General features: G+C 39.9%; 1 protein-coding gene across 2 annotated transcripts in view; it reads right to left on the reverse strand.

The window, feature by feature from the left end:
* Nucleotides 1-569: 569 nt before the first annotated feature.
* The window catches only part of SLC24A2 (solute carrier family 24 member 2), a 112,072-nt gene continuing 85,413 nt past the window's right edge, over nt 570-27,228 (reverse strand). For both annotated transcript variants that reach the window (XM_075726550.1, XM_075726548.1), the window contains 6 exons: nt 25,623-25,718; nt 23,840-23,928; nt 10,219-10,347; nt 3,482-3,571; nt 2,870-3,036; nt 570-819 (listed from right to left, as the gene is read on the reverse strand). In XM_075726550.1, the coding sequence (XP_075582665.1) occupies nt 570-819; nt 2,870-3,036; nt 3,482-3,571; nt 10,219-10,347; nt 23,840-23,928; nt 25,623-25,718 (821 nt within the window). The remainder of the gene's footprint in view (nt 820-2,869; nt 3,037-3,481; nt 3,572-10,218; nt 10,348-23,839; nt 23,929-25,622; nt 25,719-27,228) is intronic.

Genomic DNA, 27,228 nt, shown 5'->3' on the forward strand with positions numbered 1-27,228 from the left:
GCAAGCTCTTCCCTGTCTGTGACTCATGCGCTCAGTGTATGCTTTCCACTCAGGAGTTTCAGCAGATTATCAGAGAAATCCCATACCAGGGTGTGTGGGAAACGGTGCCTCCACAAAGTTAATATTAGCATTCCCCATAGAAGATGAGAGCTCTAAGAACCAAGCACACTGTGTGTCTGTGCATACTACTACAGAGAAGTAGTCGTCTGCAGATATGTACCATAGGCATAGGAGAAGCAGCAGCTTTCACCATTTCCGTGTGTGTGCAGCATCTCCAGTACTGAGTGGTGAGGATGTTGTGCAGCAGACAAAGAAAACCTCAGTGCAGCTGGACTCAGCCCTTGGTGTGTGACTGCACTGTCCAGCAGCGGTCATTCTTCAGCTCTGAGATCCACCCTTTGCATCCTTTTCTTTCTTTCTCTCTTTTAAAATTGAGGGACAGGAAATTTAAAAATCCATGGGTTATTCTCATAGAAGCTTTCCATTGTGGTTTTTTGCTGTTTCATTTTGATATATGTATTTTTTTGAATAAATATATATGTGTTTTTTTTGAGAAACAGCACTTTCCACTAGATGGAGACAGGACACTGGATCACTTTGTCCTCCAGGAGGACACTGACAATCAGGAACACAAAATAAAGCCCAAACATGAGAAAGCCCAGGATTTTATTCATCTTCCACTTGCAGAAAGCGATGGAGAGGATGACAAAGAGCAGCATGATGAAGAGGAGGACAATTGCACAGAACAGACCATTGCTGCTGACTGTCACTGGGGCAAAGCTGTTAATCACAGCATACAGGAGCCATGGAAGAGGAAGGCTGTTAAGAAACAGAAAAATAAATTGGAAACATTGCAGAAATGCAGGAAGGGGCACTAGAAAGTTTCTGGAGGCATGTCAAAATACAATCAGAGGCTTCCGGCATAAAGTGAGGCAGGCAGAGTTTCAATTCTTCTAATATGTACGTAAATCTAATTTGTCGGCTGCTCATGGCTCTTGGGGAGAACACACGGGATTTAGCCTCCCCACTCTTCCACCAGTTACACTGGTGAATTATATTGCCCTTAGCTGACAAATCACCTGGCATTCTGTCTGTGAGCAGGAAGACCCCTTTCATTTGTTTCTGTATTTCAGAGCACCTGTGGAAGAATCTACTTCCACTCTTTTTCCAAGAGCCTGCATGACAGGAGAGTGGGTGACGTAAAGACATGTCCTTGCCATGAAGAACCAGCACTCTGCAAGGCACTGCCCCCAAAATTTGGCCCTTAAAGTCTTGATTCACATTTACTGTATAAACCTGTGTTAAAATGTGAACTTCAACTCAACTCCAGCTTAATTTCTATTTCTGTATTTGCTGTCATTGCATTTTTCATCTCTGATGCCACAGAATGAAGCAACATCCCTCTGGAAGATGCCAAGCTGAAATAAATATTTAAGCCACTGATTGGAGCTTAGCAGGCTTAGAAAGCCTGAAGAGAGCTGTCAGAAGCTCACATTTAAACTTTGAATAAGCAGCTCAAGAGAGAATAATTTATTACAGTTCTATTACTAACTACACCAGCCTCCAGCTCAACTGTGCCATTGCTGTTGTAAATATACCAGGTCTAGCAGACTGGTACAGGACAACAACATTTCCACTGGCAGGAAGACTAAAAATTTTAAGAAAAGTAAAAAAGTAATGCAAAAGAGAAAAGTTTCGTAATGCACCCTATGTGCTCTAAGTTGAAGCACACGGTAGTGAATGTTTTCATATATTTTGCAGGTCTGCTGCTTGTAGATGTTTTTTCAAATACTTCATGCTTACGGGTTAATAGAAAAAAGTGGCCCAGTTTTTCTGCTGTGTCCATTAGCTAACAGAAAAAAGCCTTTACTATACACTCTAACTTTAGGACCCCTTTCTGCACCTGTGCAGTTACTGGTATATTTTCAGCAGCAAAAACCGTGATCTGTTCTACGACTAGGCTGTTTGGGACTACAACTATGACCAGACCTGTTCTTCTGCATGTGTGATAGCAAGAAACAACCAAAGATGGAGAAACTGAGAGGATGGACATGATTCTCAGCACCTCTATCCTGTGTTGAAGTTGGGAATGTGGGAATAAAGACAGAGTTTGTCTATATATTTCCTGCACATTTCTGAAATACTGAGGCATAGTTTACAACATTTCTGGACCTGATCTAGCTTGGTCTCAAAAGGTCAAAAAGGAATTTGAATTCCAACCACATGCCACACATTATCCTAGAGCTGCCGTGAAGCAGTGAAGTGTAAACAGCACATTTCTGCACAATCTTATGCTGCTTCACATTGTCAGGGCTATACAAAAGGTCCTTTGCGTTAATACAGAATTGGTTTGTAATTTGGGACTTGCCAGGTATATAAAAAAATCACATGTCAACAACAGCCTAAACAAGCTACACAAGACAATGACGTTCACAGCAAACATGCTGAATACGGCAGAGGCTATGAATTGTTCCCAGTCATCATTTATAAAGAAAGCTCTAGTATAAGCACAATGAGTGGTAATGTAAGCAAACAACAGCAACCTGACAAAATCATAAAAAGCTTCAGAAATTCCTTCTTGGAACAATGCTCTTGCATGCTTTTTTCAATGCAATTCACTTGCCTAGGCAGCTCTGCAAGGTATCAAAGAGAGAATTAGGCCACAAGTTTGTAACAATTCTGTCATGCAAATGTCTATAAACTTCTGAGCACTTGAAATAGTAACATCCACTGCATATTTGCATCACTGTCATTTTTAAGCATCAATGGCAGAAAATCGTTGTAGGCAACACCTTGGCAAAACCACAGCAACATGCTAAGAACAAGGGACTTGTTAAAATAGACACAGTTTTCTTGCTGTAGGACTTACCCCACTGTGATGTCAAATATGTTACTTCCAACAGAACTGGATACAGCCATGTCCCCCAGACCTTTGCGTGCTACAATAACACTGGTAATAAGGTCAGGAATGGATGTGCCAGCAGCTAGAATAGTCAAACCCATGATTTCTTCGCTAATACCAATGGTCTCTCCAACCTAAAAGGGTTTAAGCAAAAACAGCAAAAAAGACATCCTGTGGTGAAGAAACGCTTTCTGGTGTAAACCTGCTTAACCAGAGTATTATCCTGGAGCTTGCTGACTAGCTTGGAGAATACAGGCAAGATTGGAAAATTACTCATTTTCACAGATTTCCACATTTCAGGAGAAAGATAAGATTGTCAAATAGAACCAGTAGGTATTGACAAGCAGCTGCTGATGGCTCTGATGTTACCAGAATGATCAAGTCCCGTGGTCAGGACAACCACAGCTCTCTGAACTACTTTCCATTTACTGAGTAGTGATTTACTTCATCCGTGGTTGCAGCTCCTAAAAGAAAGCACTACTCAGCACGAGATAGATGATGGACTCTGATTCTAAATGATCTCTCACAGTGCAAAACACAATGCAGGGCTTGTATTTTGTACCAGTATCACCTCCTTACCTGATGTGCCCACCAGACCATTAAGTAAGAAAAAAATGCAATCCAGCTAATAGAGCCAAAAAATGTGATAGGAAAAAATTTTCTTGACCCCTGAAACAGAAACAAAGAGAAACAGTGAGCACCTACATTGAAGGCTGACGTGCTGTACTCTCATTTGCTTCTCAAAGTGAGAGTGGCCTCTCATTTTTTCTGATTGCCCGTTCTTACCAACTATTCTGATCGCCATCAGATGATCAAAATAAATGTCAAGAATGGTAAGAAACTGACTCCCTACAGTGGTATATACTTACCGATGCCTCATTCTTCCAACCGCTTCAGTTGTAAAGTAACACCTCCTAACAACTTGTAAGATGAATGACAAGTTTTGGGTTGTCATTTGTATCATATTCTGTTATGCCGCAGTTTGCATGTGTGTTTAGCTGAATGGTGTTTGACTTCTAAATTTATTAATAACTTCATGCTTATTCAGAAAGAACGTTTTCAAATTGCTAAAACAGGTACCCATACCTTTCATTCATACATCAATAACTTTGTGCAACACCTGTCACAGTCAGTGTAACAAAGGCTTCCATATGACAGAGCTAAGAAAATACACATCTACAATTTATTAGGGCATTTACTTTTCTTGGGAAAACAACCCACTTCCTCAATTAGAACAGAAGATACATTAAGCACGTATTTGCCATGCTTTGTTTTGTATAGAAGTTTGTTACAGAAACATGTAAAACACACTCTGAGGACCTTCAATGAATTAAAAAATCTGTGTAACACCAAAATAACTTGATTTTAATTTTCAGTGCCTCCCTTACTAATGTCAAACTTTGAACAGATAGCATTCTTGCAGCCAATGAATGGGTTATACTCAGATTAATGATTGATTTTGTTTTCTGTTCTTTCCAGTCTTTTGCATTATCCATATTTCCTATTGGCTAGCTAGATCTATGTAAGAAAAAGAGATCAAGTTAACTACTAAAGGAAGGAAACACAACTGCAGTACTGTACCAGGCAATTACTGTCCAAATCAGTGTTTAAAATGAAATTTGTACTGTGAATGAATGTTACCAGTCTTGAATGAAACCACAATCTTTATGGGCATCAACCTTCTGAACAAAGATCCTCACCCCAGAGGACTTCTGATGTGCCACTAGCAGAGTCCTACAAACTTTCATGAATAACCAGTAGGACTGCTTGTAGAAGTAAGTTATACCACTGTGAATACTTGTTCCAGCTGCTGCTTGATCCTGCACTACCTTTTCCCGGTAAGTCCTCACTAAATCCACACTAAATCCACTTCCGCTTTTTGCTCTGCAGGGACCTCCAGAATTTTTGGGCAGCACACCTCTCCTGTACCCCTCTCCACTGCGGGACGTGCCCCTGCTGCATCAGGAGACTCATTAGCCTGTGGGTCACCCCTAGGTGTTGTGGGAGCAGACAGGACTGCAGGGCTTTCCCTGAACATGACTTTTGGAGAGAAAATACTATTCGGAGTTTGCCAATTCAGCTTGCTCAAGCCATGATTAAAGCCCTCTTTTTTAGGGAGTTTACAGAGCTGCACAGCCAGCTTTTCTTGTATGACAGACACAAGAGGCATTTATATGGGACAGCCTCATGATTAGGAATTGATCTGCATGGGTGCCTGTGGACTAAGAAGTGCTCAGTGAATTGGGCTGGCCATTAGAGCTGGTCATGCGGGAATGACACTGTCTTTTGTCAGCTGAACCAGAAAAGAGCGAGGCTGGTCTGCAGCTCATTGAAACTGCATAGACTCTTTCTGCCGATGTAAATGGAATGAGATCAGGTCATTACTGATGGCAAAAAGTTAAAGTCAGCAATGGCAATTGCGCACACTCATCTCCAGGACAGGACAATTAAAAGGTCCATATCTGCTCTAGCAGCAGGTGCGGCTGTAGGCTGTGCTACACGACGCTTACTCACTCCCTGTGGGCACTTTGCATAATGCTAAATGCCCTCCTGAAAACGGAGCTTGTAAACATTGACTAACACGACCTATACCACTTCACAATTGAACACACATAGGAACACACATTAAAGATGGTACAGATTTAACAATGCTCCCAAACCCTCTCATATATAAATAAATAACTGAACTCCTGCTGGAGTAAGAAAATCATTCCAGTAGGTGTTTTAAACGAATTAACTTCAAATATAGGCATAAATAGCCACAATGGCACCTGGAAACGTCCTTTTCATATAAATTCCATTACTGTCACAAGCACTGTTTCTAGAACTGCCCAGGGTACTTTGGTTGATCTGCTTCTTAACTGCTTCTTAACTCTTTAGAGAGCAAACAATTACTTTTTCAAAACAGAAATCTAAATTTTCATCAAATCAGAGAATCTGATAATGAGCTTCCAGTGTTTAAACATACTCAGATGGACTTCTAATTTTAAAATAAAAATTTTGCATGCATTGGGGGACACAAGACCTTAGTGTGCAAAGGAAGACAATTTGAAAGGAACACAAAGATGCTGTTAAAATAGCGATCTGACACCAGTGGGAGCAGACTGAGTCCAGAGGGATAAATGCATCTGAACAGCAATTTCCTTTTTTAAACTAAATAGCTAGCACTCTTTTTCACCATTCTTAGTAGCCAACTCTTACAACTTTCAACATTTTCTGTCTTCCTTGTAAAAACTGGGATTTTCTGGCAACACAAATGGTGAATGAGATGATGAAGCAAGAAGCTTGTTGCAGCTGGTCACAAAATCTACACAGAGCACCTCATAGCAATGCAATTTGAATAATCACTATACAACACTCAAGATATAAGCATACACTGGCTTATGCAAAACTAATACAGCAAGAGCTGTACTGGCCAGTAATAGCTCTCTGTCAGTGTGATTATATATACCAAATGGTTCTTGCAAAATAACGAGACATTGCCTATCTGAGTCAGACACCCACGGAATTCAGATGGCTAAGAATTACGAGTCAGTAACTTTGCAGCATGTGTGTTCCAAGCCTGTCTTAGCCAATCCTCTCCCAGTCAAATTAACTGATAAGCAGCAGTTCAAGACTAAGAGTACTTTAATAGGCTTAACAGTTTAATTACCTATTTTAAAAGGGGGAACATTTAAACTCAAAAAGGGCAAAATTTAAAGCTTGTACACATTACAGGTGATGAAATCAAGAATGGACTCCATAGATGCTACTATACAACTTGCATATAGATGAAATTTTTAAAAAGCAGTAATGAGAGTGCTGATTCTTTTTCAGATGCTGGATTTGATTTCCAGAGTATAATAATAATCATGCTTATTTTGTCACTAATGACAGCATTCTTTTCAGATTTATCTTGTTGCAACTCCCTAGCTCTTGGAAATATAGAGTGCTGCCAATTCCAAGCATTTTCCTAGAAGAATTAGTCAGAGACAGCAGACAGCAATACTTCTCTCCACCTTTTCTGGTAGCTGTTGTGATGGTTGCCTTGTAAAGACAGAGCGCCCCGTTTATTACCAATTGGTTCTGTTGTGGTCATGGTAACTGACAAATGAGAAAAACCATGGCTCATTCAGTTCATACGCTATTTTCTTTTAACAAAAGAGAAAGGATTTTGTAGTTTCACTGTAGATTGGTTGGATTGGTACTGTTCCTGTCTATCAGCAATCTTAAGGACATTTTTCTTGGTACGTTTCTGTATTGATTTCATGACAGTGTCTGAAAAACAGGACTTTAAGTAGCAAGAATGATCCAAGTATGAGGGTTTTTCTCTAAGAGCCTGATCCTGAAAGACAGTGAGTGCTTAATAATTTGCAAAGTGACTGTCTTAATTTTAGCCAGTATTACTACCAACATCTTTACTTTACCTTTAACCTGAATGAATCATATGTTTGTCTTGCACAGAAATCTATCTGCATTGCAAGCTTTGATTTTCCTTTCATACTTGACAGTGCCTAAATCTGATTACTCAGAACCTGCTCCTGTAACTGGATCTGTGCAAGAACATCTTGTCCTTGTCCCCTTGGTAACAGTGCATCTCTGTATGGCAATAGGAGTTCATGTAAGTTGTACCTCTTCGTTGGTAATGGGAATTTGCACAGATACAAGGAACTGCCCCATATGGGTCCAGTGACAGCAGGACTGGAGCCCCAGTAGCCATTTTTCTGGCCTGTTACACAAAGGGATGGACGGTGCAGTATGGCTATAACAAAAGAGATGGTGACCCCACTGGGTCACCTTGGTAATGTAATTTTCCTTTCAATCTTTCAATATCCCTTACTGCAGGAGGTGGACAGTTACGTTTGTGGCCTTTACAGAGCCACTGGGGAAAAAAGCTATTAGTACATGAAAAATACCTGTTATTGTTCAAAACACCTGAACAAAAAGTCAGGTAAAAAATTCCCCAAGGGCACACCTACCTCTGGTGTACTGCCAGCAATATTATTGATGTTATAGTAATGGTTTTAATATATACTGGCTTAATGTGAGCAGGTATTATTAAGGCACTAAACACACATTAAAACATGTCAGCTATTGAATCAGCTGAGAGTTAGTTGAACTAATGCATAATCTACTCTAAATATATAAAAATCTGCACATGTGTACACCAGAGCATAATAAGGCAGCAAGGATTTTGCCAACTTTATAACCGGAGACCTTGTATAGGAAATTATTTTTCTAGAGCTTCTGGGTCTCATGTAGCTAAATATAGCTTGGTATAGTACAAGTAAATGCAGTCAAACCATCTCCATTATGTGGAGATAAAATACACTTTAGAAAAGAGACTCTAGGAGGAAAGGAGAACTCATTTTTGAAAAGTGGACACCCACAGAGGATGTCAAAGGCTCCATATGGTCTCTCAGATCAGTATATAGCACACAAATGTTCATTTTATATACGCACATGCTAATCTGAGCATCCTGATACAGAATTTGGGTTTCTGACTAAAATCACCACACTTGCAAATCAAGCCCCTGATGGTAGGCCTCCCTACAAAATCTATTTAAGTATTATTTTAGGTTTGTTTTAAGTTTTGACTCACAGATTTCATGGAAAATTGTTTTCTGATGCACATGCTGAGCTGTGATATTGGGTTTTGTTTTTGTTAGGAAGGGAATAGCAGGAATGGCACACAGGCATAAGTGAGAATGTTTTAGAGATAAACACACTAATGAAGCGTCCTTGAAAAGTTAGACAGTTCATACAACCATCTGGTTAATTCTTTGACAGAAATGCTCAAAGTAAGCAGCTGGTCATACTGATATAGCCTGTTACCTTTTCTGTTATTACTACATGTAATTACAAACTACATTTCTTTTACTTCTGTATAAAAAGCTACTCCTTTCGTGAATGAAATTTTAAAACTTTGTGGCCCATTGGCACATTTGGCATATACAACTGTGCTTATCTTTTGTGTTATGGCAGGGTATTTTAGCTGTAGGATGTCAGCATGCCAGCTCTGTTGCGAACAACACTAGTGTTAGTAATCACACACATCACACAGTTGCACGCAACTTCTTGAGATATTGGCTTTCCAAAACCATTATTGTAACAACTGTTCTTATTTGTACAGTACAGAATATTGGATAAGGCTACATATCTATTGATGTTAACTTTAGATTTTCAAAATTCAAAATAATGCACATACTTATTTCTTAGCAGTACTTGCTCATTTTGGGTCAAATTATTTAAGAAATTACAGGGATGGTTTTGAATGATAAAAGGAGGGCATAAATACAGAAATAAACAATCTTGAAGTTCATGTAGTATGCTCTCTGTGTTACCAAACAAAAAATGTTTACCAGAGTTGTTTGAAAACTTTAAGAAAAGAGAGCTTAAAGATTGAAAGGGAAAATGTCAGTTTACACCCTTTGAGAAACCTTTATCTAAAAACAAATCAGAGGTCTTATTTTAGCTTGTTTTTTGCACTGAATTGCAGTTTTTCAGTGTGTGGGATGGGAAAGTTTTTACTGTGTGTGAGGAGGAAAAAAGAATTCAGGGTGTTGATTTATAACCTTATAAGCTGTGCATCCCTCTCTTGCAGCAGTTTTAAATCTATTTTTGATCCAGAAAGGAAAAGAGATTAAAATACTACTAAAGAATTTTTTCAGCTCTTGACTTTTTTGCTTTTACTTTCACTGAGCCTCCCCAGTCAGGTCTATTGGTATACGTGAATATAAAAGTGGTTAGACTTGGCAACCTGTCACAGTAAGTCATTTGTACTAATAATCAGTCTTACATTACTTTAAGCTGTGTTTGGGACAAAACTAGCAAGTATTTTACACATGGAAGGCGTTATAGATCTTGTTCTAGTAGGAAAATTAAAAGATGATGGGTAGAAGACAAAGGTCTAGTAGAACATGCATTTAAGACAAATGCGTATCATTATTTTTGAACCACAGAGAAAATTTAGACAGTCTAAAATCTTTCCAGTCGTACCCTTTAGGGCACTGCAGATGGACAGACCTCCTCAGCACTTACGTGATATTCAGTGGAGATCTAGAAATGCAGATGTGAAGGCCCCAAAGTTTTAAGAGCTTTCACTTTGTGTCATAAAATATTAGTGAATATGGATGGCAATCTTTATAGAGTTGCCCATAAGCACCCATTTGAAGATTTGAAGACTGATGTTGTGACCTCTTCTTAAAAGAAGAAACTATTAAAAAAAAATCATCAGCTCTATTTTTACATAAATCCACTACAGTCCTTTTTTGGCATTTAGCTACAGAGCCACCCTGTTGTGCAGAACACACCAACTTATAACAACAGTTACTTACAGGTTTTCTGACATCCGGGAGGGAAGCCCACAGTGGAAAAACAATGGGTAATACAAGAAGGTAGGTGAGCTGCTTGCGTAGGGTGTCAGGCCAGGCCAGGCTGAGAGGCTGGTCCTCATCCTCTTCATTCTGTAAGAAAAGCTGCAGTGAGCAGAATATTGAAGTGGATGAATGAGGTTAGGGATTCTTTAAAGAGGAGTCCTGAGGACTGTGCTGTGTTTCAGTGAGAACCCATGGCGTCTGAAAATATTGAATTAACACCACACCTACCTAACAACATTAGCTAGGAAACAGTGAAAAGATTTTGTCCAAACTATGAGGTATCCCTGCAGTAGGCTGCCTGAGGATGTCAGTTTGCAGCTATGTCAACAGCGATGCTGGTCCCTTGGGATGCACGGAGCAGTGTTGTGCTTTCTTCCTGGAGGGGAACCTTGTGCATCTGATAAGTCTTCCTACAGGCTCTCGCTTGGGATGTGGGCTAGTCTAGTCAGGGATCAATACTGGTCTGGACTGCATCAAGCCTGGCCACATAGATAGAGATAGGGATAGGGAAAGGGAAAGGGAAAGGGAAAGGGAAAGGGAAAGGGAAAGGGAAAGGGAAAGGGAAAGGGAAAGGGAAAGGGAAAGGGAAAGGGAAAGGGAAAGGGAAAGGGAAAGGGATAAGGAAAGGGATAGGAACAGAGATAGAGATAGAGATAGAGATAGAGATAGAGATAGAGATAGAGATAGAGATAGAGACAGAGACAGAGACAGAGAGAGAGATGATAGATGTGCGTGAACATGTGTGTGTGTACACACACAAACATACAGATGAATATAAATATAAGTATATATATATGCGCATATCGATATATGTACATATATCTAACTTTTCAAGCTTTCGTGAGTAACTTAAAAAGTTACTATTGAAGATAGAGATACATATATATATTTTTTCTTGTTCACAGGACCACAGGGTAATTCAGGCTGGCAGGGACCTGGGGAGCTCCACTGCTCAGCCAGGGGGTCAGACTGGACTGCTCAGGGCTCTGTCCAGTCAAGCTGTGAAACCACCAAGGATGGAGATGGCCCAACCTCTCCGGGCCCTGGCTCCGCCGCTGGGCTGTCCTTGTGGGGAAAAGGCTTCTCCTTATCTCCAGCCTGAGGCTCTCATGTTTAGACCAGCCACAATGCAACAGTCTTCTTAACAACTTGTCAGTTATTGCCCTGCCTTAAGATTGCTTACATAAACCTTATGACGATGCTGTAAGAAGCAGTCATTTGAATGACCACGTCAGTTACTCTTTTTCTAAGCAAAAGTTATTGATGAAATATCACCTTATGTTGGTATTGTTCATAACATTTTCTACTTACATCTGATTTTGATTGAAGAACAGCTCTTAATTATTCCACTATTATGAACTCCTGAATTGTTCAAGTACTCAGCTACCTGAACTGATCAGTATCTACAGAAGCAAGCCAAACTCTTAACTCAGGCTCCTCCATGACTGTATCACCTGACATCGATGGACTGGAAGCAAATCCCTAGTTACCTCTTAACACATTGACAGGCTACAGCTACTTTGACAATTATGTGTTGATGTCAACAGAAGACAGTATTTTGTTAACCCCTACACTTTGTGAAACTCCCAAGTTGCATGATTGTAAGACGACAGTAAAGTGAACAGCTCATAATAGGTATAATTACTAAAAGATTTTAAAAATGTACATAGGTACAATTTGTCACACTTCACACAGCACTTGACGCTCCTGAGCAGCTTAAGAGGCTAGCTTTTGCCTTTAGCTTTCAGCTCTTTACCAAAGGGGGCAGATGATCTGTACTTCACTGCTGCAGTCTACTGAAACCTGACTTTTGGGGGACTGGGCTGGTGCAGGAGTCTGTGGGACTACCTCCTAAAAACCAAATCCTTTCCTTTTCCTTTCTGGTAGATGCTGTTGGGTGGGAAAATCAACCTGAGATGGACGCTCAGCTTTGAAATATGATGACTGAGGTAAAATTTGAGCACAAAAGGACCAATTGAAGGGTTGCCAAGGTAACTCTTTCTGAGTGGCCTGTGTATGACTCAAGCAGCGGACTCAGCTGGAATAAAGCTCCATAAATGACTGCTTTATAAACAGCACTGAGTGACAAAGTACTTCCTGAATTGCCATCTTTAGAGATTAGCCGTGATTAACAACTGTATTTAATCACAACAAAAGCTTTACATTAGTCTGAGTTTGCACGAGTCTGCAAAATGTACGGAAATTAATACCCAAGTTCGTTCATGCAGTACTGTACCAGTACAGACCGAAATTCAACACCCGGCCTCATTCTGGTCTCATGTCTGTGTCAAAGAGCATTGGGCTAGCAAGAGAGCACAGGCAACATGAGTGGCTGTAGCAAAGGACCACAAATAATTACATATGGAGATTGCCAGATGAGAAAACTTGATCCATCTGTTTGAGATCTTTTCACATTCAGGTTGTACTGCCTCATCCCTCTCCCCAAGATAACTATCCCCAAAATATAAGGCCAAACTCAAGCTCACAGTGCAGTAGGGCAAACCCCTTTTTCTTGCTAGTTTAACTCCAGGATGCATTGCAGGTGCCCCAGACTGGATCTCCATTTTCTAATTCATAAATTGGAATCAGCATCTGATTTTCAAATGCTGACCTTCAAAAAACCAGTGGAAGTAAGGAAGTTCAACGTATTTGTAAATCTAGCTTCCAAAAATTTCAAAGCAATGCTGAACTAGCCACTGAGGTTGAAAACATGAAAGGGAAATAATTTTGGCAGCTATAAATCAAGCAAATGTGAGTGTCATGCTCTGGACTAAGCAGCAGTGATGTAAAATGACTCAGCACAGATTTATGGCAGAGATTGCATGCACTACTGGTGGCTCCAGCCTATCTGCAATGTACATACTGAATATGCATTCTCACAGTTTGTAGAAACTAATAAACTTCATCAGAAATGAAGAATATTCTGCTCGTTTATGACATACCTGCCACTACTATGCAAAAATCTCCATTTTGCTAGGCCAGCTCAGGTGGTACTACCTACCCATCTATGCGCAAATGAGTCCTGCCCCAAAACTCATTTCCTACTATGACTCCATAGCTAATCAGCTTTAAAGATACTGGAGTGAACATATGGAAGAGTCGCATGAGTTGTCATTATGAATATGTCAACACATATCTACACAAAGTTTCATGTGAACCTAAATTTAACTGCTGTCAGAGAAACACAGGTCATATTATAGTAAAGTAAAACCTGAAGCTGTACAATCATAGTTCTCCTGCATTTCCAAGTCCATTTTGGTAACTTGTCTGAAAGGATTGTCCACAATATGCTAATGAACAGAGAACTGAACAGTTTACTTATATAATACAAATAGCATTAATTCTAAGTGTTCTTGATAGTCATTAAACACATCAATACCGTTCCTGGCAGAAATGCCTGGCACCAGTATCACTTTCTCTTAACCAGCGTGATCATCTGAAGACCTTTTCCCAGGCTGCATTTAAAGGTTGATGTCTGGTAGGTAACAAAGGATTTGGGGGAGGTGGAAGAGGATACAGTAGTGTAAAATCTATACATTTTTTATTTTTAATATGGTAAGATTTACTGGACTAAGAAGATAGAAACAGCCATATTAACTCAGACCAAAGCCCCATTTACACCAGTATCTTGCTTCTGGCGATGGTCAGACATGGGCACTCAGGGAGTAAGTATTGGAATGTGGCATATTTTTTCCTCTTCCACAAATTCATAGAATCATGGAACCATTTAGGTTGGAAAAGGCCCTTAAGATCATCAAGTACAACTGTTAACCCTGCCAGGTCCACCACTAAACCATGTCCCTAAGTGCCACATCTACACATCTTTTAAATACCTCCAGGGTTGGTCACTCAACCACTTCCCTGGACAGCCTGTTCCAATGCTTGATAACCCTTCCAGTGAAGAAACTTTCCCTAATATGCAACTAAACCTCCCTTGGCTCAGCTTGAGCCTATTTCCTCTCGTCCCATCACTTGCTGCTTGGCAGAAGAAACTGACACCCACCTTGTTACAACTTCCTTTCAGGTAGTTGTAGAGAGTGATAAGGTCTCCCCTCAGCCTCCTTTTCTCCAGGCTAAACAACCTCAGTTCCCTCAGCCACTCCTCACAGGACTTGTTCTCTAGACCCTTCACCAGCTTCATTGCGCTTCTTTGGACATGCTCCAGCACCTCAATGTTTTTCTTGTAGTGATGAGCCCAAAACTGAACACAATATTCAAGGTGTGCCTGATTACAGGGGCACGATCACTTTCCTAGTCCTGCTGGCCACACTATTTCTCATAGAAGCCAGGATACTACTGAACCCAAGTCCAGGATGCAGTGCTTAGCCTTGTTGAACCTCGTACAATTGGCCTTGGCCCATTGATCCAGCCTGTCCAGATCCGTCTGTAGAGCCTGCCTACCCTCAAGCAGACCAACACTCCCACCCAACTTGGCGTCATCTGCAAACTTACTGAGGGTGCACTTGGTCCCCTTATCCAGATCATTAATAAAGATATTAAACAGAACCAGCCTAAATACTGAACCCTGGGGAACAGCACTTGTGACCAGCGACCAACTGGATTTAACTCCATTCACCACAACTCTTTGCGCCTGGCCATCCAGCCAGTTTTGTACCCAGCAAAGAGTACACCCATCCAAGCCACGAGCAGCCAGTTTCTCCAGGAGAATGCTGTGGGAAATAGTATCAAAGGCTTTACTAAAGTCCAGGTAAACAACATGTGCAGCCTTTCCCTCATCCACTAAGCGGGTCACCTTGTCATAGGAGGTGGTCAGATTGTCAAGCAGGACCTGTCTTTCATAAACCCGTGCTGACTGGGCCTGATCCTCTGGTTGTTCTGTATGTGCCCCATGATGGTGCTCAGGACAATCTGCTCCATAATCTTCTCTGGCACCGAAGTCAGGCTGACAGGTCTGTAGCTTCCCAGATCCTCCTTCCGGCCCTTCTTGTAGATGGGCATTACATTTGCTAACCTTCAAATCAAGTTTAAAGCTCTTTTAATGAGCCCTGCTAACTCCTGCACAAAGATCCTTTTCCCTCTTCGAGACAGGTGTACCACATCTGTCACCAGCAGGCCTGGTGTCATGTAGACCAACCCATGATCAAAAACCCCACAGTTCTTCACCCAAGAACATCTATCTAATACTTGTCTGTAATCCCACAGAAGAAATCTCTTACTGGGTTGCTTAGGACTGCTCTGAAAACTTTTCCCAATCTCCCATGAAAATTCTTCCAAACAGAAGAAATGATGGTGTGTTTCACATTATATAAACAATACAAACATATGGTGACATTTCATCAATAACTATTTTGTTTATAAACAACAGCTTATAGCAAATTGCATCTGCCAAAGTCACAATGTAGTTGCTGCTTCTAGCAAACATCAGAAAATCACTGTCTCCATGGTTGCTTACACTCATATTACCTTAGGAAAGCTGTTGCTTTTCTGACACAACATCAAACTGCATTTTTATACTTTTTTCCTGACAGTAAGACAAAATGCAAAAAACATACAACGTTTTTTGTACAATGAACCACCTCAAGCTTACCTGAAATACTGAATCTGCCACTATTTACCAACTAGTCTGTATTGTATAACAGCTATAGCATATGAATTATAAATATTATATTCTGAGGATTATTCTGTTAGCCCAACTAAGCTGAAGAGCTGAGCTATAAATTCTCATGTTTATACATTTCTTGTGCGTTTTGACTTCTGATTATCATTAATCAATACAGAACTACCATTAGGACTCCAGAAGAAAGGAAACTGCAGACTGGAATTATATGCAGTTCAATTTGCTTATGCTAAAGTACAGATATTGCACCACCTATAAAAAGGCAATTTCTCTCTTTGCCTGATAGTGCTGCAAAAGACTGTGGACCTTTTTTTTTTAATTTGAAGTGAAGAGCTCTGTACAACCTAACTTCTCACAATGAGTGAATCAAGAAAAAATTATGATGTCTCAGAATGTTACCTGTCTCAGAGGTAAGTACCGATTTTCAGAATTGAGATTGATTTTTTTCTTTAGAATAGCAAATCTCACATTAATTTATTTCATTACAAAGGCAGAGGACAAAAGCAATTGGAGCCCTACTTTGAATAGCTTCAAGTCTCTGCTTTCTGTTTCTTGCCTGTAACTTGAATTGCTCATTTATCTTCTCCTACTTCTGATTTGGATAAAAAAAAGTATGAAAGAAGATATAAGAGATAGTAAGCTAGTACAGTAGTATGCAATTTCTATGGGGTAACTAAGACAGAAAACATTGTCTTTCCTCATGAATTCTTGAGTAAAATTCAAGCAGGGAGTAAAGTTAAATCCCTGAGCTTTCAGAATGCATTCTGTATATATGGATACTCTTCTTAAGGCAGCTAATTTGTATTAATGCTCCCTGCACTGTGAACTCACTGGAAAGAGCTACCTTTTGAGTAGAGCCTATGGGAAGGAGAAAGGCTCAGGTAGGTATTTGCTCCAGATTCTGCTATTGCTGCTTGTGCCCTCTTGGGCTCTTGCACAAACACCTGAAAGCACAGCTCCTGGAACTTATATGCAGTTTTTTTATGCACATGTTACTGCCAACACTCTTCAGGGAATTTGAAAAGAAATACTCAGAACGTAATAGTCAAAACTGCAGTCAGCCCACTAGGATAAGTAACAGCTATGGTGTGATGGAGATGCATCTGAACAAAAAGCCTTTGTCTTCACACCATTTTCCACTGTCCAGTTTTCAAAGAATCATAGAATCATAGAATCGTTTAGGTTGGAAAAGACCTTTAAGATCATCCAGTCCAACCATTAACCTAACATTACCAAGTCCACAATAAACCAATTAAGGGTAGACTAGACTAAACCATGTCCCAGAGTGCCACGTCTACCCGTTTTTTGAACACTTCCAGGGACGGTGACTCCACCACCTCTCTGGGCAGCCTGTTCCAATGCTTGACAACCCTTTCCGTAAAGAAATTTTTCCTAATATCCAATCTAAACCTCCCCTGGCTCAGCTTGAGCCTATTTCCTCTCGTCCTATCGCTAACCATATGGGAGAAGAGACCGACACCCACCTCACTACAGCCTCCTTTCAGGTAGTTGTAGAGAGCGATAAGGTCTCCCCTCAGCCTCCTCTTCTCCAGGCTAAACAACCCCAGTTCCCTCAGCCACTCCTCATAAGGCCTGTGCTCCAGACCCTTCACCAGCTTCGTTGCCCTTCTCTGAACACGCTCCAGCACCTCAATGTCTTTCTTGTAGTGAGGGGCCCAAAACTGGACACAGTATTCCAGGTGCAGCCTCACCAGTGCCAACTACAGGGGGACAATCACCTCCCTGCTCCTGCTGGCCACACTATTCCTGATACAAGCCAGGATGCTGTTGGCCTTCTTGGCCACCTGGGCACACTGCTGCCTCATGTTCAGCCGGCTGTCTACCAACACCCCCAGGTCCTTTTCGGCCAAGCAGCTTTCCAGCCACTCTTCCCCAAGCCTGTAGCGCTGCATGGGGTTGTTGTGACCCAAGTGCAGGACCCGGCACTTGGCCTTGTTGAACCTCATACAGTTGGCCTCGGCCCATCGACCCAGCCTGTCCAGGTCCCTCTGCAGGGCCATCCTACCCTCCAGCAGATCGACACTCCCACCCAACTTGGTGTCATCTGCAAACTTACTGAGGGTGCACTCAATCCCCCCTGTTTACCAAACAGAGCCCTGGGGAACACCGCTCGTGACCAGCTGCCAACTGGACTTAACTCCATTCACCACAACTCTCTGGACTCGGCCACCCAGCCAGTTTTTTACCCAGTGAAGACTACGCCCATCCAAGCCATGAGCTGCCAGCCTCCCAAGGAGAATGTTATGGGAGACTGTGTCAAAGGCTTTGCTAAAGTCCAGGTAAATGACGTCCACAGCCTTTCCTTCATCCACCAGGTGGGTCACCAGGTCATAAAAGGAGATCAGGTTCAAGTAAGTCAAACCAGTATACAGCAGAAAAAAAGTGGAATAGGCAACTGAGTAGCCTTGGGAAAATAAAGATCAACCCCTTTTGATAGCAGCACTATTCTCATTAAGTTACAAAGAGCTATATTGGCAAACAAGATGCAGGCATTTACTTTAGACTAAGTGTGGCAACTGAAAAAACGTTTGGGCTCTGGAAAATTTATTTTTAATCATCAATCAAAGAAATAACAGGGATGCTGGAATATACCATGGCCTTACAACAAAGGCTGCTCTAATCTCCTCTACCCTCTGTCTATGAAATAGAAATGTTTAATACAGCCCAGAATCATAGCCTGAGACAGAGAACGCAATGCTACTCAGATTCACGTCATGCTAACTTGACACAAATGGTCTGAGTACTCCAGGGCAGGGGAGATCTGTCCCCACCAGGGCCTCTGTCCTGAAATGCAGTGCACCATGATGCTGCTCTTTGGTGGGGAAGGCCAAAACATGCTTTACCACACTGTTGCTCAGGTAAGCGGATTAGATCCAATGAAAAACAATAAAGCATTTGTGGCATTTTCCTATGACATACAGGTTGCCTTGTATTTTCATGGAAAAGTTATCTCTGACATGGTTGGCATGTAAACATTTTCCAGTGGGGTTTCTATGGAAACAGGTGAAAGTGTGCGCATGTGTACGTGTGCATGCGTGTATGTGCGTGTGTGTGTGCATCTAGGTGAGAGGAAAAGGTGTTATCTTCAGATTGGAAGCTATTTTTAGGAAAACCACAGGTCAAAACAACTATGACTGAACACAGTCAAATGCTTGTTAAGAAGGTGGCAGGGGGGCGGGGAGGGGAGACAGTTGGACTTCTCAGAAGGATCATTTCTCTGAAGGGCACCCTTAAAACTTTTAATGAGGCAGTCAGTGTCCTTCTAGTCTTCTTTCATTCTCTCACACATGCTTGGTAGCACTCTATGAAGTTTTATGTAACAGAGTCTTCTCCTTTGTGGCAACCTGGTAAAGGTTAAGAGACAGAATGCTGTAAATAGAACAAAATCCCCAAGGAAGATGCAATATCCAGCAGGAGGGAAGGCAATTTCTGATTGCAAATGAAGCAGGAAGGTCTTACAGGCCGTATGGTGGGAGGAGGTATTGTTCCTTGCTGTGCTGGTTAGGGGCTGGGAAGGAGACCACAGCCATCTGTCCTTCTCAGCTGAGAATCCTGATTTTATCAAAGTGTAGGAGATCTGCTGCTGCTTACAGTGGGAGTGGGATTATATGAGTCTTACTATGTGGGACAAATGACTGGGTTGCTGGGGACATTTCCTGGAAAGCCTTTTTGAATTTCTGCAAGCAGCATCAGGACAGAGTTTATCTTATTGCTGAAGGGCTTGGGCTAGCAAGAGGACAGCTGAGGTTCCCTGGAGGAGAGTGGAGTAAGAAGAATGGAGTTAAGGGCCTGGAAAAAAGGGAAAAGCAAGACAGCGGAGTTTGGAAGAGACAAATGAAGACATGAAAAGAAAAAAGAATGAAAAGAGAAAAAAGAAGAAAAGAAAAAGGAAATAAAGTGAAATTCACCGAGTTCATGAAACTTTGTGAAAGTCTTTAACTGGCAGTGTCCTCAACTCTGTCTTGTGTAGTGTTTCAGCCTTGTTCAATTGAAAAAGAAGGAAAGGAGGAAGGATAAGAGTCTGGAAAAAAACATAAAGATGACCAAAAAAACCCTAAGGAAACCAGGAGAGGTATAAGGAAAACTAAATCATGGCATTTGGAGTATTATGCTTTTTAAAAAACAATTTTAATTTATATTTCCAAATATATGAAAATTAAAATACAACATAAAAGCTATTTTTTCCCCTTTTCTTGCAGTCTTAGCTTGAGACCTTCCTTTCATAAGGGTCCTTTGCTCAACACCATACTTTTAAAAGAATAGGGGTTTTATAAGTAAGATGGATTTATTTGCATATTCTCCTTGTACTAGTGGAACACATGACTCCTAATGTACTTATTTCCAGACAATTCTAACTCCAATACAGAACTTGATATTACTAAAATGCTTGTGTCCAGGGATTTAGAGCCAGGTACCATAATCTGTGCCAGTGAAAAGTAAGAAAAACCACAAATAGGACTACACTTGTTTTGCAAGAGGGAAAAGCATGTGGATCATGGTGGAACTTGACAATGGAGGAGAGAGGATTAGATCCCTATGCATGTCTTCTGTGTGCTCACTGCAAACATGTTTTAGGAATACTTGATGACCTGCTGTGTGAGGACACCCATTTCCCACCCTACAGTTTTCAGGACAACATTTTTTCCACCAGAGGTGTGTTTGCAGCTTGGTTCCTCAGGATGGACAGTGCCTCTAATTTTCTCAGTTCTAAATGATCAGCACTACAACATGGAGGCACTAATGATAAGTTTTCTTGAGAGATTTTCTAAACAGTGCTTATGGATCACAAAACTGTATCTTTGGACATATACAAGTGGAAAATTGGAGAGAAGCAATGTCATACTATATTCCCAAATTGTGACACTACAGTACTTCCTCTTGCATCAGATTAAGGAAAAATCACCAAAAATTCAAGCCACCAGATTGCATTCTACTCACGGAACAGAAGCAAATGATGTTGTCAGTGTAAAATGGAGAATATTTGTTCACAAAAAGATGAAAATTCAAGAGCATTTGTAGGTCAAGACTAAACTGTGATGAGTTTGTTCTTGTTGCTCAGCTTTAATCAGCAAGTTTTTGAAAGAGAAGGATAAACTATTGATGTGGACTCACTGGCATACTATCCTGTGCCTTCAGTATTACTTCCCTGAACAGAGCTGCTCTTAGAACTGATACCATTGTCTTTGAAGATATACTATTTCCTAGGGGTACGTAGTGTCTGCATGAAGTTTGGAAAAGCTGTAAGGAAGGCTTGGGAGGGCAATGACTGATTTCCCTACCTCAAATTCTAATCTTCATCAAAGAAAAAGGTCACGTGAATGCTGTATGTGTTATTTTGTTGTTGCCTACACTTCCATAAATCAGGACTAATCTTATTAGAGTCCATGAAGTCAATATACAAAGCAGAAGGAAACTGAATAGCAGAAGGAAACTGAATAGCCCAGTGTTAACTTCAGAGTGATATCACAGCTTGGGAAGGTGTATCAGGAAGCTGTGCACAGAAAGCTAGGCAATACATTCAGGAAGGGTCCCTGTACAGTACAGAGTAGGCAGAGAACCTCACAGCGAAGTAGGGTCCTAAGTTTCTTAGACACCTATTTATTTGTTATATAGATGAGCAGACTATTTTTATTACAACTTTTCAAGAATTCCAATATATACTTTTAAATGACAAAATAGTTCCAGCATAGCAATAACTGAAGCAGCCTGAGACAGCAGCATCTGCCAAGTTTTCACTAGAAGAAGACAAAATTAGAAAGGCCACTGGGGAGGAACCCAGCAGGGGCCATCTCAAAATGTTATTAGGGGATTGCTACTTTTTATTGTGAGAGCAGACACCTAAAATCCTTTCTTTCAGATTGATGGAGCTAAATCTGCAGAATCACTCCTCCATCAGTTACAAATCTCCCTGCTTGCTCCTCCGTGTCATCTGGATAAGGATAAATAATGTATCCCACCTCTGATACGGCACACTAGTTTTTCAGAATGTCCTAATTCTTGCTGAAATTAACATAAAAGTTCCAAACCCTGCCTCAATGAAAGTTTAAAATGTCTAAAGGGAGATGAGAGGAAGACATTGCTGAGTAATGTACTCTTGCAATAATTTTCCCTCCTTGCCCTGCAGTTGCTTGAAATTGAAACCATTGTCTTGAATGACGAGGCTGCTTGACCCTGCAGATTTCCGAACAAGCTTAGAAACTGCTTCATTACAATGCAAAATGATAGCATATGGACATTGTTGTGAGATGTGATTACTTAAGATTGCTTTTCCTTCATTGTTTTTGCTGAACAATCTCAGTGGAAAAAATCTTACAAAGCAAGACCAGTTTCCTTCCTAAGTGACTGAATTCTATTAGAGTCTATTAGAGGTTTCATACAATTCTGATTCTCAATTTCTATTCCCAGAGACCAAAATTATCTGCAGACAGTGAAGAATTAGATCTATCTGCCAATATTTGGTGCACTGACACACAAGTTGGGCAGAATCATCTTGTCATCTCTCTACCTCCAGCTGTGTAAAACAAACAGAAACTTTTCCCAAAGAGTCATCCTACTACACATCACAGTGTTTTTTCCCGTCTTGCAGAAAAAATTGTATAACCTCTCCCTGCTATAAGTATGTTTCAGTATAAATTGCGCTCCTCGTGAGTGATAATTGTGTTTAGGAAGCAGCCAACAGAGATAAACACACTCTGTTACTTGTACACCACCTCTAATTTTTCCTGGGGCTTGCAGAACCTTTCAAGGAAAGGATTTCACATACAGTGATAATGCTCAGGTCATGAAGAAGGCAAGATGATCTCTGACTTGGACTAACAATTTTGTTAAATGATAAATGAGTGAAAGCAACAAAAATATCAAAACCTAAACCTGGGACAATTCAAAACAAAACATGGCCATTGCCTTTTTTGCATGATTTTGCTGTATGTAAGTGCAATACAACTCACTCCACTTTTAATAAGGGGAAGCTTATGTTATGGAATAGATCACTGCTCAGCCATCTCTTGCAGTACCTTTCTTGTGTCACTATAGCCTAAGGAGAAGGCTAAGAAGTAAACTGTACAAACAAAACCATTATAAAAGCTTCTGTGTCAAGGATTATTTTTAACAAGACTTTCTCTCTATGCAGATTTTGCTGTCTCAGCCTAAAAGAGCAGTGCCCAAGTTTAGAAAAATCAACTCACCAGCATTTTTCCAGTTGTTTGCCTACTTGGGATGCAGGTGGTATTAATAAAATGTAAAAAAATTAAAACACATTAAAAAAGGGCCTGGCAGGGCCAAATTTTGCAGTCAGCTACTCTTAAGAATTACAACTCATTTAAGAAAGAATCTAGCTCAACTGTATAGTTGTTTGAGTAGCCAGTGTGCAAGTTAGACACAGCTATGCAGTTACTTATTATCTACAAAGTTATATGTTAAAATAAATACATTTAAGTGTTTAATGACTTCTTTTGCAGATTTTAACCATACGCAATAAGAGTCATAGAAGCACTAGTATATTATATGTCATTCAGCTTAAATTTGTTATTTGTCTGAAGGGAACAGAAGGCAGGATGGAGAAGAAGTTTGTGTACAGTTCCTCTTCTGTAACTACTTTTAACTACCCCATGAAACAAAACATGACAGGCTACCTTAAGAGAACAGGTTTTGTGCAATGTGATGATAATCAGAGAAGCCATTTCCATTAGCTATATTTAGGGCTGCAAACATCTTATCTGATAAGTAAAAATACATTTCCTAAAAGAATACATTCCAGGCTATCATCTTACCTTACACTGAATCACAGGGGCACAAGAGAAGAGCTTTTATATATGGCAAACCATACACTGGATTCACTTGTAAATGAAGATTAAATATAATAATTGTGGACAGTTCATATTAACAGCTTCTTGCTATTAAGATGTATACTTTCTGTGAAAAGCACCATTAAGCATACAATATATTTACTAATATAAAAAGAAGAATAAAAAAGACATTAACCTCTTCTTCAACGTTATGGGCGATTCCATTCTGCACTGGTACCGAATCACTCGGTGGTGTTACTGCAACTTCCACTTTTGCACTTTTTTCTGTGGCATTATCCATAAATGAGTGGGAAAAAAACAGAACAGAATATTAAGTAACAAATCTATTAGTGAAACTGCTGTCATATATTCAGTATGTGTAAATCATCAAATACTGAAGGTGGACCAACATTGGCCCTTAAAAGCGAGACAAAAATTCTGTCTTCCATTTGACCAGTATACTTTTTGAATAAAACTCTTATAGTGATGAGCTTGCATTTGAAGAAACTACTCTACTGGTACTCATGTCCTAGAAAAACTTACATTCTTTGCAATATTCAGTGCTCTTTGTTTATGCTAAACTTACTCAGCCTAGTATTTCAGGTAAAAAGTGACATACAAACATGGAAGAATGCAACATGTTGCCTTTAGAGGTGAGGGATATATTCAACAAGATAAAACTTTTATAACACACTAACCACTGCAATTAGTAAAGTTACTTTGAAGCTGTAATTGTGCTTTCTCATGCAGAAATGTGGGAAAAGAGTAAGTGGATGGTCAAATAACATCCAATAACAGAGGATGATCTTTAAAACAGAATCCTGTAGTCCTTGTGCTAAACTTTTACAGGAATTAAAGGGATAAATTTTGGCCTTTGGTTTCTGATGCCAAATTTATTCAAATTTATTCTTTCTTTGACTATCTTGGAATTCTCTAAACAGTAATTACGTCTTTAAGTATGTACTAGATAAAAATGTCAATGGCCAAAAATCCCTTGGACCATATAAAGTTATGGGGAATAGCAATATGAAATGTCTAACTCAAGTTCAACATGCCTTATGGCATGCTCTTATGCACAGAAGTAAATACAGCTGTCTAGATACATTACTGCTATCCTGAGATTCTTCTAAATTAAAAATCTGAGATCGCAGCCACAGCGGAGTGCCAGACTATCTGTAATTATTTCAGTGCATGTGTGTTGTCTCTTAACCCCACAGCCAGCATTACGGTTTATTAACAGAGTGTCCCATCCAACTGTTTGATTCTGGAAGCAAATAGTATCTAAACATAGCACAAGGTCAGAAAAAGTGTCAACTAATAAAATGATTCAGCCTTTATCAGACACATTTGCATCTAGTTTTCTAGAAAACATGCTGAGGTAAAGCAGAGAAAACAGGACATAGTACAAACTTTCTTTTAGTATAGGAACTTTTGAACTAAAATACAAATTCTTACCCTTAATGGAAAACTATAGTAAACTAATTTTGCACAGTTAGCACAGATGGGCCTAAATGACTCTCAGCAAGTAGTAGATAGACAAATCAAATCTTAAATAGAAAGGTTGCTCCTTTTTGTGACAAAGGTGATACCACACAAAACACATATTCTCCTAGAGCAGCTCAGTAAATTTATTAAATTTTCACATATAAACTCCGAATAAGTTTTGTCTCTCTATTTCTGGCATTTCAACACATATCCAAAATCAGCATTTTTTTTTTTTTTTTCAACCCTACCAGGAGGCTTTCTAAATGCCTTAACTGACTTTCTCTTCTTGCACTTAACTCCTGTCCCTTCCGTAAGTTTCATACTCTTTTTGTATAGGGAATCAGAATACTTTTAACAGCATAATACTAATACACAATACTAAAACAGCATAAATAAAGTAGAAGGAGATATAAACCCCTAAGGATTTTCAAGCAATATAAAACAGTGAAAAAGGCCCTCAGGAACCAGTGATAAATCTCTACTGTTGCACTCACCATGATTAGCAGCTCCATTCTGTCTTTCACTGTCTTCCACTTGGCACTTCTTTTTGGCGATCTTATGCAGAATTGAGGCCCTTTCCTTGAACTTTCCTAAAAGAAAGCATTGTCATTATTAAAATGCAGCCATTTTTAGAAGCAAAGTTTCTTTGCCACAGCTTAGGCTCCATAAATCAGTGCTGATAATCCATTTCCATCCCTCCTCAAAGAGCAAACGTTATTAAACACTATCTGATGTTCTCATATATACTTTTTTTCTTTTTAGTGGAAATAATAATATCTTTTTTTTTCCTATTCTGAGAACTCAGCAACAAATTGAACAAGAAATTGAAAACAAAAGCTATTATTTTTCTTCAGAAGCAGTCAGTAAAGTTCCACCTATAGAAGTGCTGGTGTAGGATTTCAGCCTAAACAGAAGATGAATTCAGATGAATGAAGATATTATAAACAAACATGAACAGTTTCAGGTCTCAATTAGTAGTACAGTAACACAGAATTTCAGATGAACCCATATACTGCATCTTGGTGTCTGTGGTCAGCTTTGTCAGTTTGCACTCAGCTATGTGCCTGTCACTTCTACAGATACTTCAGAAGGGGAAGAAGAAATCTCCAGAATACATGATTTCCATACCAGCTTCTCAAAAGTAAATTTTCTTCTCAACCTGCCAGGTGTTTTTTGTCTTCCATGAGGTTAACCATGCAGCTCATCACCTAGACTGTCTCCAGGGCAACTCATCCCATCCTAAGAGAGGTCCCAGGTCCTGTCACTCTTTATTGACCACTGAGTCCAAATGACACATTCAAACTAGGCAATGTCAAAAATGGCAAATATTAAGTGACATTAATTTAATCCTTCCTCTACATTGGTTGATCTTTCTATGTAAGGAATCTTCAGACAGCTTATGACAGTCTATGTCATGCAGAAAGATGATGTATCTGCATTTTTGTTATCCCCATTGCTATTGCTCTTTAAGACTTTATCTTTTTTTATAAGCATAACTGGTGGCTATAGTACAGTACACTTCTAATTAAGAACGTTATTACCATACAGGGCCTGTGACTCTTTTAATTCTTCATCTCCAGTTAAAAAAATCCATTGAAAACTGTTGGTGTCCCTGCAGCAAAAACAGCACAGGCTTAAGACCAAAAGATATTTCAATGGAATCACGTAATTGATTAACAGTGGAAAGTAACATGGAAAAGTCATGAATGCACTCGGTTGGATAACAGTCACTGTTTCCAAGCTAAAATAAAAGACACACAAAAATAAATCATTAGCCAAGAAAGAAATCCTCTCTTCCCTTCTCACAAACGGAAGCTTCAAACCCCTGTACCAATACTTTTCTATGTGAAGTGCACAGTCCACAGAGACTAGCAGCTGTCTTCTGCTGGGAGGTGGAATTAATTTGTCAACAGCAAATCACTTGGAAAGTAATAAAAATACCACAAATATCTAATAAGCAGTACTGTCCTTTCAGCAGCCCTTATCTTTTCACAAACACATCATGCTCCAAAAAAGTCAATTAGCCATTCACAATATATTGCAGAGATTATCTTTTTTGGTACATGGTACCTAGAGTGAAATTGCCTGCAGAAGAGTATC

The sequence above is a fragment of the Pelecanus crispus genome, chromosome Z (assembly GCF_030463565.1).
Source record: "Pelecanus crispus isolate bPelCri1 chromosome Z, bPelCri1.pri, whole genome shotgun sequence".
NCBI classification, from domain to species: domain Eukaryota; kingdom Metazoa; phylum Chordata; class Aves; order Pelecaniformes; family Pelecanidae; genus Pelecanus; species Pelecanus crispus.